Source organism: Microchirus variegatus (genome assembly GCF_963457635.1).
Source record: "Microchirus variegatus genome assembly, chromosome: 20".
Classification (NCBI taxonomy): Eukaryota; Metazoa; Chordata; class Actinopteri; order Pleuronectiformes; family Soleidae; genus Microchirus; species Microchirus variegatus.
In genome coordinates, this window is record NC_139821.1 from 20,676,482 (window position 1) to 20,690,361 (window position 13,880).

The window sequence follows — 13,880 nt, forward strand, 5'->3', positions numbered from 1 at the left end:
TAAGCAAATTGTCAGTAAGTCGACGCAAATTTTAGGAATTGAAAGATTCAAAAGCTGGAGGCGTCTTGAAACTCTCTAATGTAAATGTCATGGTCTCTCACTGCCTTTTATCTCCACCTGAAGCACCTGTTGTAAAATTATATGGCTATGATTAAGGATGCGACTCTGTCTCTGGCTTTTCTCTGTGCTCGCTCCTCCCGTGAAGATAATGCCGGGATTCTGAGATTAACCAGCAGAATTAATTAAGAATAATTAGCCAGAGTGCGCTGCAGCCCTCTTGGTCCTAGCTTCTAATAAAACACGTAACTTTACAGTTTGCTTAATAAGATCAGGGATGTATTACAGGTTAGAAAAAGCCCTTTATTTGTTCGCTGGCTGGAGGAGAGAAGAGGATAAGAATGATGTTCACCGACGTTAGTTTAGTTATGAGTGAGAACGATGACTGTCAGGTACATTCATCAGCACACATTAAAAGTTTACTGCTAATACCACAGCATTAGAAAGGAAAATAAAACCTGACAGATTGTGCCTTCACATATGTGTTTTATATGACGGTGATTCAAATAAAATCAAGAAATCTTAAAGAACGATGATGTTATCAGCATTTCAGTCTGTGTCTTTGTCATAATGTCTTTTTTTCAATGGGGAGAAATCATCTATTATTGACTGAAACACAATCGTGTCGTCTCCTTATCGCCCCTCAGTGTGGACTGAAACTCTCCTCACATTAAAACACAAACATTTGCATTTGTTTGAGAGGTTTTTGTCTCTTAAATTTTTACTGAACATAACATAAGATAACTTTTTATTGTGGAAATAATCTGTGTTATAGCAGCACAGAGGGTAAAATAATAATAAAGAAAGATAAATTATAAACGTCTAGAAACAAATAGACTATAGTACAATGTAAAATTGTGTATAATCAGAATAGAGATATTATTTAGCATTGAAGTTATTGTTAATGAGAATTATAAAATAAGATGTCATAAATATTAGAATCAAAGGGAATCAGTGATTTGTTGATTGACAAATAGTGAGCCTATACGTACGGGGGATTGAAAAAGTGACTCAGTTGTACATGGTAAGCAAATAGTAGTATTTATAGGTGTATTTACGTACTTCTACGTGTATTTGTCTGTATTGGTGGTTAATTTATTTATCATTTTGGTTGTTTCAACATACGACATCTTCTTAGTGCTCTGTATATCTGACAGAGACTCCTTCTCTGACAGATAGAAATTGGAGCAACTCATTTATAATATTAAAGGGTGATAAGCAGCAACTTGGTCTTGCCAAATAGTGAGACCATCTTAGTGTGTGAAAGTGTTACGTGTTTGAAATTGTGAATGAACACATTTATGTAGATTGTTAAATCTAGAATTTTAACTGTAACTTTGTTTAATTGAATCAGAAATGCTCTGTTGTATCAAGTTTTCCAAACTCTCTGCTCCAAAAACTGCTAATAATCGTTCTGATCTTCCCCCCAACTTTATGTTGGTTTGTCTGAAATGAGGTCTGGCACACGTTCCTGCCACGTTTTCCTGGACAGACACTTTTCATTATCGACATCCCTCGGGCGTTCCCGTTAAGCCCCACGAGATGATAAAATTACGTGAATTAATCTAATCCACTGCCATAAAAAAAGTACATTCATGCTCCCAGTGAAATAAACATTTAGATTTAAATAGTTTTTTAGATCCCCCTCAGGACTAACATAATTCCAGCTCTATTTTAATGTTGTCAGGTTGTTGAGTCTTCTGCTCAGCAACATATTATTATGGAGTGTGTATATTACAAACATAGCTGCCTCTTGGGGCTGCTCGCCCGCTATAGGCTTTGTCTTGTTTTAATGAGGCCCGCAGTGGCTCCACAAAGGCCGCCGTCTAATACTGGTACTCCAGATCCAAATCAGTGTCAGACACTGAGCAAATAAGAAGATCCCACCTTCACATAGAATACCAAATGGACTGCTATAGTGTGGTGAGACGCATTCAGAGTTGGGATGGAAATGAGCTGTTGTTTTATAAATCAATGCATCAAATCTGACGCAGGCGAAAAAGCATCAATGAATCAAACCCTCCTCCCTCTCCAGCATCAAAAATGTACTCCAAATGTCTGTCGCATATTCTCGCTGAGTGTCGGCCCCGACCAAAACAGTTTTTAAATAAAGTAAAGCCATGTTTCCCCCTCAAGACGAGCCGTCTAAAGATTTCTTTAAATATAGAAAATGTAAAACAAACAAGTTTCAAGTCCAAGGCTGAGTAATTCATTATTCAATATCTTCATTAAAACAGCCAGATTAAAGCTGAGGGAACCAGTGGCTAATCTTTGAGTCACACACAAATGGATGAAGTTTTCCCTAAAATCTCACAGACCTTGTGAGATAAACAAATGACAGAGAACAGCACACACTTTCACTTGTTTGTCATTTATTTTGTCTACAAATATAAGTTAGGACTGAATGTGGTGCATTTAAGATTGTCAAATGGCTGCTACTGGATTGGTTAGCAGTTTGTCTGTCAGGCGATATTTATTTCAAAGCAAAGCGGCTATAGAGCGTAGCCACGCGGTTCCAGAAGTAAAACTCCAATTTGGTTTCTGCTTAGACATTTAGATAAGCAGCCATAATAGTGTAACCATCCAAGCTAGAGTCACCACAAGCTACAAAACTGTGAAATGTTCTTGTATTAGCTTATTTATTCAACTGTGTTTTAAGGAAAATGCATTTTATTTACAACGTCAAGGATAAATATTCCCCTGCACTGACGTCTATTGAGAAAATCTGTGTTTTTATTCTAGCTCCCAGGGACACAGGAGCTGCTGGTTGACTGCTCCCTCCTGTGATAACCTTGTGCCACTCAAATAAATTCAGTGTATTTCAAACACTGCAATCACAAACTAACACGCTTGCACTGACCGATAGAGGCAGCACTGGATCAACAACATCTGTGTGCAGGGATGTAAAACTACTGATTATCCCCACGGCCTTTGGTGTGAGTGGTTTACAGAGCAGGTTAACAGTCGTCATCCACTTCAGCACCATGGACAGCGCAGAGTCACTGTGTGTAGTTGCAGCAGTCTGTCCTTGACTGACTGATTAAATCATGATGTTTTCTGTTTATTTATCTGATTTTGATTTTATTCTACTAGAATGTCACATTGAGACATATAATCGGACAACCATGTAAATAACAACAACAACAACATCAAAAGCAGAGGCGATTCTAGAGTCTGTAGGGGCCCTAAGCAAACATTCCCAGGGGGCCCTTCCTTCCAACCAGTGTTCATCACCTTTATGTTATAAATAATCTGACACCAACGAAAAATGTATGACTTCAAAATGTTTGTTTTTTTTCAAAATGAAAGAAATAACCTTGTAAAAAAACCTTGTAATTAGAAAGTATGTGAAAATATAAATGTAAACTTTGTAAAAAAAAATACATTACACTGTAAAGAACCCACATTATAAAATAATATAAATATATAGAACAATAAAATACTGTAAATAACTGAAAAAAAACATATATAAACTGAGTAAAAAAGATATGCATTACACTGTAAATAATCCTCTTCATTTTCCAACTTGCAGAACGATAACTTCACACAGGTTAAAGTGGGGTGGGGCCACTTTAGGGAGGTTTCTTGCTGAGATGTCATTGTTGTTTAAGGGGGACGGGGAGGTGGCTGCTCACTGCACATTTCAGTAAAAACAGCCCTCAGGCTCCGGGTGTCGGGGGCCCCTTATCAGCTCGGGGCCCCAAGCAGTTGCCTGCCTTGCCTGTTCACAAACTGCGCCTCTGATCAAAAGACGATACAAACTGAGTAGATAAGGAAACGAAGCACATGACACATTTGTATTTATTGCTTTTATTTATTGCAGACTTCCTCTGTTGCAGTTGATTCATCAATCTATGGATTAATAACAAGGGTTTTGAGGTTATGACCACAGCGTCGATGTTCATCAGGGCGACGGCAGCAGCAGCAGAGTCTGGGTCCAGTCACACACTGTTACCGTGTTGCATGGCAACCACATTACATTAACAGTAACAATGTCTTTATGTAAAAACTCATTTAAAAACTCATTTACTGTTCGCAGTTTGAATTAAAAAAGTGTCTCGAGCCAATGTATTACCACATTGAAGCTAACAGCTTTAAAAACACAACACAGTGAGCCATGATTTACAAGAATATACGCATCTGGTTCATATATTGTTCATACATTGTTCATACATTCACATTTGTCATTTAAAGAAAAGGTTTTCTTTTACTTCTTACCTCTCTGATTCAGTCAGTGCAGATTCTGTCTGTGAAGGTCCTCAAATCCAGGTCGTAAGCACTTGAACTTGCTTTGGTTTTGTTGAAGATGTCTCACCTCTGAATGAGTCTGTGGGCTGGACACATACGTAGAGAATTGCTGTGTTTAACGATGAAGGTCGTTCACCCCGAGGCACTTTCAGGTCATTAGGGTCAACTGAGTGGACTGTGTGAATGGTGTAGAACAGATTGTTGTGCCATCACTCACAGATCCCCCCCCCCCTCTCTCTCATCTGCTGCAGACTCCAGATGTTGGAGGCCATCTGTAAACACTGGGAAGGCCCCATCAGTCTGGCTCTGTACCTGTCCGACGCCGAGGCCCAGCAGTTCCTGCGCTACGCTCAGGGTTCCGAGGTGCTGATGAGCCGTGGTAATGTCGGTTACCACATCGTCTACAAGGAGGGGCAGTTCTATCCCGTCAACCTGCTGCGTAACGTGGCCATGCGGCAGGTCAACACGCCCTATATGTTCCTATCAGACATCGACTTCTTACCCATGTATGGCCTCTATGAGTATCTCAGGTAAGAAGGCGCAGAGAATTGGGTGAAATCTGCCCATGCTGACTGTGTTTTTGTGTCGTATATATCTGATATTCAGAACTTTGCAGATTGACAACTTTTTAGTTCAGGCCTTGATTGAATAGATCTGTGATGCGGTGGTCGATAGTCTCCTCTGACATTGTGACACTGAATGATGATGATGTTTCCTGCAGTGATTAAATACACTAGACTATCGTTTGGTTTTCTCAAGATCTCTAATTATTTAACGGAGAAAATAAAACGTATGTATGTATGACCCTTTAGGGCTTCCGTACATTCACGCAATATGTAGGGAAAACCTTAAGGAAGTTTGGCACAAACTCAAGAACAAACCAGGGCTGCAAATAACGATTATGGACTATTTTCTCAATTAATCGAGTACTTAAAATGTCAGTGATCAGTGTTTCCCAAACCTGGAAATGATGAAAAAGTCTTCTTTTCTAACCCGCAATTATTTTTGTCTGATTTCTTCACATTAAAGAAGCTGAACAATCTGAGAGCTTGTTTTAATTATTGAGAATTACGTGTGTGTGTCTGCAGGAAGTCAGTGGTGCAGCTGGACATGGCCAACACAAAGAAAGCTCTGGTGGTTCCTGCCTTTGAGACGCTGCGTTATCGCCTGTCTTACCCCAAATCTAAGGCTGAGCTGCTCTCTCAGCTCGACATGGGGACGCTCTTCACCTTCAGGTAAACCACACCTTTGTGTTTCGTCCATAACTCGGATCATTCTTTCGTCCTCAGGTGAGCTGGCAATAGATGATTCATAAAGTAAGTTGTTAAAGATTGACTGTTAACTTTGGGAATGCCACTGACATCTGTTATAAATAAAGAAATACATAAAAAACGCTTAGAGCAATCACCCAAGGCTATTAAAGTACAAACCAATAGGATGTTGTTGGTGGTTGTTGGTGACTCATGCAGCACCAGCTGCTGGATATGGTTGCTGAATGAAGCAGTGGTGTGTGTGTGAAAGGAGTCTTCCTCATGTCTCTGGTGGAGTTCTCTGAGGTAGTTAAGAAGCTCCAGTGTGGCAGGACTCCAGGAATAGATGGGATTGTCTCTGAGGCGTTGAAAGCTCTGGACGCTGGTGGATCGTCTTTGGCATGACAAACTTTTTCAATGTCACATGAAGGACTGGTAGCAGAGTGCTATTCTCAATATTAAAAAAAGGTGGACGGAGGGTGTGTGGTGTGAGTATCTTACTGTTCAGCCTCCTGTGTTCTAAAACCAGTTTTAGAGTTTCCTGTTGAAAGCTGACAACTTGTATCTTCTGTCAAGAACTGGATACATCTTCGTGGTAACCGAAACACTTCCCATTCACTATGAATGGGCCAACATTAAGGTGACACGGTGGTACATTGGCTAGCATTGTTACCTCACAGCAAGAAGGTCACATGCAGAGGTTACGTGGACAGTGACCACAGCATGACCATGTTGTCCTGTGACAGTGAGTCACTCCTAATGATTAATGATTATTACTTCACTTAATTCTGACTGGGTCAATGACCAGGACAGTTAACCTCTTCTTCACGGTTGCCATTTTTATCGCTCTACGAACAAGATTCACGGATCCAGCACCAAAATAAGAGCAAAACAACAACTGACTTTCAAGAAATACAAGCAGAAATGTTGTCTTACCTTTGTTGTTTATCAAAACAAGTTATTTCCACAGGAACAAAACCACTTCTAATAAAGAACTACACTTCCCAGCATGCTTTGGGAACAAATCCCGGTCTGATTGCTCATTACAGAACGACATTAGATCGTTCTGATTAGAGAAGGGCAAATGTCCGCACAAATGCATCATATACATTTATGTCCTTTTGACTCGCTAATGAAGTGATTCACACGCATTTAGAGACCGGGGTCTGATTCTACCGGTTTAGAGGTTTAAAACGAGCTGTCAATCACCCTAATTGACCAAGGTAAGCCAGAGCTATGGCCCTGCGTAACTGAAGACGCTGCAGAGTCACAGAGTTGTTATTACGCACGGCACAGGAAGCATCGATTTACAGTGGGTTATCATACTTTTTTTTTTTTTTTCAAAACACGTTCTTTTTAGACATGTAGTGACATATAAATAAAATTAAATGGGTTTTTAATAATTTGGTACCTAAGAAATCTCAAATGGCACAAATGGTGCCAAACTGTGCCAAAAGTGAGAACGCCCAGACATCTCTACTAAAACCTCTGTAATATCACTCTGCTTCATTTCAGCAGCATCAGACTTTGCACAGCTCATGTTCACATGTTGTTACATGACCTCCATGTGTTTTTAAGCTCCTACTGCATATTTTAAAGGTGATATTTGTTCTAGAATGCAATATTCTTTTAGGCGAGAGAAAAAAATCCTTCATTTATGCTGTGTTCCATGTACATTTACTCTGACACAGTGGCATCTACAGTGAAACTTACACCTCTGGTGGAATCTCACAAGTGTTATCTGTAGTTTGATACCCAGATAATCCACATCTTCAGTGACACAGGTTTATGACTGAAAATCCACCATCGCACGTCCTCCCAGAATGGAAGGACCTAACTCTACCCCGCTCTCTCCTCTCAGGTATCATGTTTGGACCAAAGGCCACGCACCCACTAACTTTGCCAAATGGCGGACTGCAACCACGCCCTACAGAGTGCAATGGGAGGCAGACTTTGAGCCATACGTGATGGTGAGGAGGGACAGCCCCGAGTACGACCGCCGATTTGTCGGCTTCGGCTGGAACAAGGTGGCTCACATCATGGAGCTGGATGCACAGGTAACAGACTCTACTCAACTGGACTATTGTTCTGTTTTATGAATAATGATAAAAGTACAGACGGTAAAGGTTATTCATCCAACTCTCTATCAACATTTGATTCATTAATAATTGAAGGGATAGTTCAGGTTTGTGTAGTCAATAGTCGCTCCTTAATCTGCTTCCCCTTCACCAAGAATCAGCATTAGAACGTCAGTGTAGGTGCAGATACTGGACTTCCTGGTTCTGGTTAATAAACAAGCAGCAGAGTTTTGGATGAGCTGAGCTAAAAGTAAATCTGCTCCAGATAAAGGCATGTGTTAGTTTTTGATTAATAAATAGTCACACTTTAGCAAGTCTAAGGTGGAAAAATGAAGTCTTGCTCTGGATCCACTACAATGCAGAGACTCGTAACCTCAGATTTAATCCTGTATAAATTACATAATAATACACTTTTATTACATACATTACTACAATTCACACAGAGTTTCAACCAGAATGTCTTCTATTTTAGTAAAACAAAGAAACCACAAAAATAAGGGTTAAAGGGTTAAATAAGGGAGAAAGACGAGGTTGTTGCCACTGTCCAAAGCTAATAAAGTCGTCAAATCCATTTTTATTTAATCTCAAGGTACAGAATGAATTCTCCCATGAACATTGACGTGATGCCAGGAGGAGGGAGGGCGATTCTAACGGTGTTTTTATGTGGTGTAACTTGTTTGACTGTGGTAACCGGATCATTTGTGTTTACTGCAAACACAATCAGCAATTACAGGCTTGGGATTAATGCTGGAGCTAATTAAGGTTATAGTATAAGACGATAAACTAGGAAACATAATCTGATTGGATGTGTGGATGTTCTCTGTGCCCTTCCACCATGTTGTCTTCATTTTAATCTTCTCTAACTTCATGCTGCATTATCACAACAAGAGCCATTTGTTGTGTTGTCTTTGTTTTGTGACTCTGAGACAAATGTAATTCAGTCTGTGTCCTCCTTTTAAATCCCAAGTGTCCTTGTCCCCAACTTATTTAATATCATTTATTTTAAAGAATGGCTCCAGTTTATCACAGCTGTGCATTTACCTCAGTTTTTTTTTTTTTCAGTAAGAACATTGTCTCTGCCAAATGAAATGCTAAAAACCTGGTGACGCTCCAAAATAAGTGAAATTAAAGCGAGCGTTGCCAAAAACACAATAAACTAGATGATCACTGCATTTTCCTCTGTGGTGTCACTGTAGGAAAGTGATTAAGTCTTATTATTAAGCTTTTATTACATTGCCAGAGGCCAGGTTTAGCTTAAGATCGTAGTAGCTTATGTTCGTAAGGAGCTATTAATTAATACGATGTGTTTTTGGTTGTTTTTTTAAAGCTTACCTTTGGTGATTTTTTTTTTCGCGTGTTCGATGTTATTATTTATACTGCGTCTGGTTTGGTCCATAAACAGAAGCCGTGTAACATCGTATCAGTCAAAGCACTTAACTTGTCAAACTGCTGGGGTTTGGCCATCGTCATTCAGATCAGTTTTCATGTAAACAGTCAGAGGCGATTCTAGAGTCTGTAGGGGCACTAGGCAAAAATTCCCAGGGGGCCCTGCCTTCCAACCAGTGTTCATCACCATTATGTTATAAATAATCTGACAATATTATTTTTTTCAAAATGAATAACATGGAAAAGCCTTGTAATTAAAAGGATGTCAAAATATAAATGTAAATAACTATAAAATACTGTAAATAGCTGTATTATAACTATATAAACTTAGTAAAAAAATAATATATTACACTGTAAATCACCCACATTATAAAACAATATAAATATATAGAACAATAAAATACTGTAAATAACTGGGAAAAAAACCATAAAAAAGATATGCATTTCACTGTAAATAATCCTCGTCATTTTCCAACGTGCAGAACGATAACTTCACACAGGTTAAAGTGAGGTGGGGCCCCTTTAGAGAGGTTTCCTACTGAGATGTCATTGTTGTTTAAGGGGGACGGGGAGGCGGCTGCTCACTGCACATTTCAGTAAAAACAGCCCCTTAGGCTCCGAGTGTCGGTGGGCCCCCTATCAGCTCTGGGCCCCAAGCAGTTGCCTGCCTTGCCTGTTCACAAGCTGCGCCTCTGTAAACAGTCGCTTCAACCATCACTTCCTGGTTTGGTGCTAAAACGTGAGGTATTTCCATTTTGCTGCTGCTGTATTTTCATTCCAAAGAACAGACAGGAAAGTCAGACGGATATCAGACGGTGAGGAGGAAGAGGAGACACGAGGATGCTTTGTTTACTGATTCTACTTCACTTGTCAAAATAGTCCACTCCCACTGAGCATGTGATGCTTGTGTACTCAAAGCACAGTTGGATCATCAGGAGTCATGGAAACGTGAGCAGCAGAGCTACAACTGGAAAATGTAGGCCATTTTAGAGAATTAGTCCAGGAATGAAGGAAGTGGGTCACGTTAGCTCTGCGTCTCCTCGCTCCCTCACTCACCTTACATCATGGAGGAGTGTGCTGCTGATGCTGATGCTGATGCTGATGCTGATGCTGATGCTGATGCTGATGCTGATGCTGATGCTGATGCTGATGCTGCTCCACATGTACCCGTTACTGCTGTGTCCTGCCTGGACCGTCATAAAGAAGAAGAAGAAGAAGAAGAAAAGCAAATGATTCAGAGAAAAGTGTTAACTCTGGTTCATTTGATTCAGCACAGTCCACCAGACACAGTCATTTAGCAGACATTTCCTTAATGAGCGCTGAAATCCCGCTGTTTTGTTAGAGTAACAGTGTCAATATATTTATTCTGGTGTAATCTGATCAGGACGAAAGTGTAGCTGCAGAAGATGAAACTACAAATGATGGAACTGAAGCCGTTCTGTGGTTGAATCCTGACGTTCTTACCAGAGACAAAGCAGACACTCTTGGTTTGATAAATAAAGGAGTGTGAGTATCTGCCAGTGCTGTGTTCTAAATATATTTCTAGAAGTTCATGGGCTTTGCAGACTTTCTCACTCAAGCACTGAGGAGGTGACAGCATCAAAGTCCATGATGGTTGGAGGCTTAAGGGTTTAGCAGGGATAATAGGATCGGCTCTGACTTTGCTCATTACAAACAACCATTGTTCATAATATAAAGTCTTTTCGTGCTGTTGTCGAGGTTCACCCTTAGCCGCCTGTAGCTCATCTGTCACAGGAAGTTTCATTTCTAATTAAAAACCACCGAGTTATGAGAGAGCATCAGACGCAGCGTGGAAATACAAATGAAGTTGTGTTCAGCTCTGGTTTATTCCGACGACCTGTTGAGCATATGGGCGTATTAGTGATAATAGACCTATAGGTGGCAGTAGCATGGTAGCCTAATCTGATGTTATTGGCTACTGGCTAAGGTGCAAGAGGAAAAGGAATATGTGAATGCCTTCAAATGGCACAAATGTGTGCATAGTTGAAAATGTCTAAAAGTACACAATCAAGTGGTATCTCCAATTCCCACTGGGCAAAAAAACCCATTTTATCTCATGTTGGGGGAATGTGCTAATTTTTTCTTTGTCTAAATGCTGAATTGTGCCAGTGTGGATGTTTTTTCCATAGATATTCTATCATTGATCGACTGAAAGAAGGAAAAGAGGAATAGTGTTAAACCTCCTTTTTAACAAAGGGAGCCCCAGACACGACATGGGGAAGAAACAGTTTATTCACGGCCATGAAATACTAACGCAGGGCAACAAAAAAAGACACCCAAATGTAGGTATCATCAGCTATCAACGCTAGCAGTGCTAATAGCTAATGCAGCAATCGTCACTTTCCATGAGTCAAAAACGGCACGTTCTTCAGCTTATACATAACTCCCGTATTTGACCAGGTGCTTCATCAGGTTTGTGGTGTTTCCACGACCCTCCCTGCAGTTGGCGCCCGCAAATATTACATTGAGCGATGTCTGCGTCTAACTTTCGACTGCTTTCGGCTCACCGTTTTTGCTGTTCTCTCGTAGTCTTGCAACGCGTAGTTCTCATATTCTCGGTCTAATCTGTAGTCCCGACGCAAATCTGTACCAAGTACAAAAAGTACCATCTTTCGGTACCCAACCCTACCCCTGCGAACCTCGTGTGGAGGATAACGGGGTAGAAGATGGATGGGCATTATACCTACAGGAGGAAAAAAGTGTTGATCCCTCCCTGATTTTGTAAGATCATCCACTGACAATTACTTAGTACTTGGTGGAGAAACCCTTGTTGGCAAGTACAGAGTTCACCACCAGGTTTGTTCACATCTCGGGAGGAATTTTGGACCACTCCTCTTTGCAGATCCTCTCCATCATGGGCAAGACCAAATAACTTTCTAAGGACATCAGGGACAAGGTTTTAGACCTGCACAAGGCCGGAATGGGCTACAAGACCATTGGCAAGAAGCTGGGTGAGAAGGAGACAACTGTTGGTGCTATAATAGAATATGGAAGAAACATAAAATGACTGTCAATCTCCGTCGGTCTGGGGCTCAACGCAATATTTCACCTTGTGGTTTTATCAATGATCATGAGAAAGGTGAAGGATCAGCCCAGAACTACACAAGAGGAGCTTCTTATTGATCTCAAGGCTGCTGGGACCACAGTCACAAAGAAAACCATTGGCAACACACTACGCCGTAATGGATTATAATCCAGCAGCGCCTGTAAGCCCCCCCCCCCCCCCGCTCAACAAGGCACATGTACAGACCCGTTTGAAGTTTGCCATTGAACACCTGAATGATTGGGAGAAGGTGATGTGGTCAGGTGAGACCAAAATCGAGCTCTTTGGAATCAATTAAATTCGCCGTGTTCGAAGGAAGAGGAATTCAGACTATGATCCCAGGAACACCATCCCCACCGTCAGGCATGGAGGTGGAAGCTAAGGGGACAGGTCAACTTCACCACATCCAGGGAAAGATTGATGAGGTCTTGTACCATGAAATCCTTAGCCAGGAAACTTCAAATGGGTGGGTCTTCCAGCACAACGATGAACCAAAGTGGCTCAAGATCATCAAGCGGCTTAGCCACTCTCCAGACCTTAATCCTATAGAAAAACTGTGGAGGGAGCTGAAGCTTTGAGTTGCCAAGCGACACCTTAAGGATCTGGAGAGGATCTGCAAAGAGGAGTGGTCCAAAATTCCTCCTGAGATGTGAACAAACCTGGTGATGAACTACAAGAAACATCTGACCTCTGTACTTGCCAACAAGGGTTTCTCTACCAAATACTAAGTCATGTTTTGATAGGGGGTCAAATACTTATTTCACTCAATGAATTGCTAAAGAATTTAAATCTTTTGTTTTAATTTGATTTTGTGGATTTTCTTGTTGATATTCTCTCTCCCTGTTAAAATAAACCAACCATTAAAATTATAGACCGTTCATTTCTTTGTCAGTGGATGATCTTACAAAATCAGTGAGAGATCCACTGTATTTCATGGCCACAAATTAGTATTTCCTGTGCATGTTTTACCTATTTCTTGGGAACAAATGAGTATTTTGTGGGCCACAAATTGCTTCTTTTTTCCCCATGTCATGTTTGGGGCTCCGTAGAAAATCGCTGGCAATTCCTGTTCATTTTAAGAGGTTTTGGTGACACTGTTCCTTCCTGTTTGTAATACAGATGTCGGTCACATCTGACGCTCCTTCTTCTTCTTCCTCTTCTCTCGCCCACAGGAGTACGAGTTCGTGGTCCTGCCCAACGCCTACATGATCCACATGCCGCACGCTCCCAGCTTCGACATCACCAAGTTCCGCTCCAACAAGCAGTACCGCGTCTGCCTCAAGACGCTGAAGGAGGAGTTCCAGCAGAACATGTCGCGGCGCTACGGCTTCGCCGCGCTCAAGTACATGACGGCCGACAACAACAGCTAGCCACCACTACGGAGCCTCTACTCCCCCGTGTGGCGCGGTGCTGAACTGCTGAAGACGCTCCGTGGTGCAGGGGCAGCAGCTTGGGGGTGGTGGTGGTGATCGGGGGGGGGGGGGGGGGGGGGGGGGGTTTGACGAGCAATGTGAGGCTGTGAACGGACCCTCAGTGTGGGCCTGAAAAGATCAGCTGGGTCCTGGACACACGGACACTGAGCTGTGGAGAGCAAAGGACAGACGGAGACTTTTAATGCCTTGACTTATTTGTAAGAGCAGTGACAATTGTTGTGGGCCACGTGTTACATTGTGTGTGCGTGTGTGTGCGTGCGTGTGTGTGTGTGTGTGTTCTTTCAGGATGGTGTGATTGGCTAACAGCCTGCAGAGAGAGAGAGAGAGAGCCAAGAACGCGGGGCGTTTGTGAGATTAACATTCA

General features: G+C 41.5%; 1 protein-coding gene across 1 annotated transcript in view; it reads left to right on the forward strand.

The window, feature by feature from the left end:
• large1 (LARGE xylosyl- and glucuronyltransferase 1) overlaps positions 1 to 13,506 on the forward strand; it is a 122,543-nt gene extending 109,037 nt beyond the window's left edge. Inside the window, exons 12-15 of the mRNA XM_083906821.1 lie at positions 4,557 to 4,835; positions 5,394 to 5,540; positions 7,417 to 7,612; positions 13,256 to 13,506. Coding sequence (XP_083762947.1) covers positions 4,557 to 4,835; positions 5,394 to 5,540; positions 7,417 to 7,612; positions 13,256 to 13,453 — 820 coding nt within the window. The 3' untranslated portion in view covers positions 13,454 to 13,506. The remainder of the gene's footprint in view (positions 1 to 4,556; positions 4,836 to 5,393; positions 5,541 to 7,416; positions 7,613 to 13,255) is intronic.
• The last annotated feature ends 374 nt before the right edge of the window (positions 13,507 to 13,880 follow it).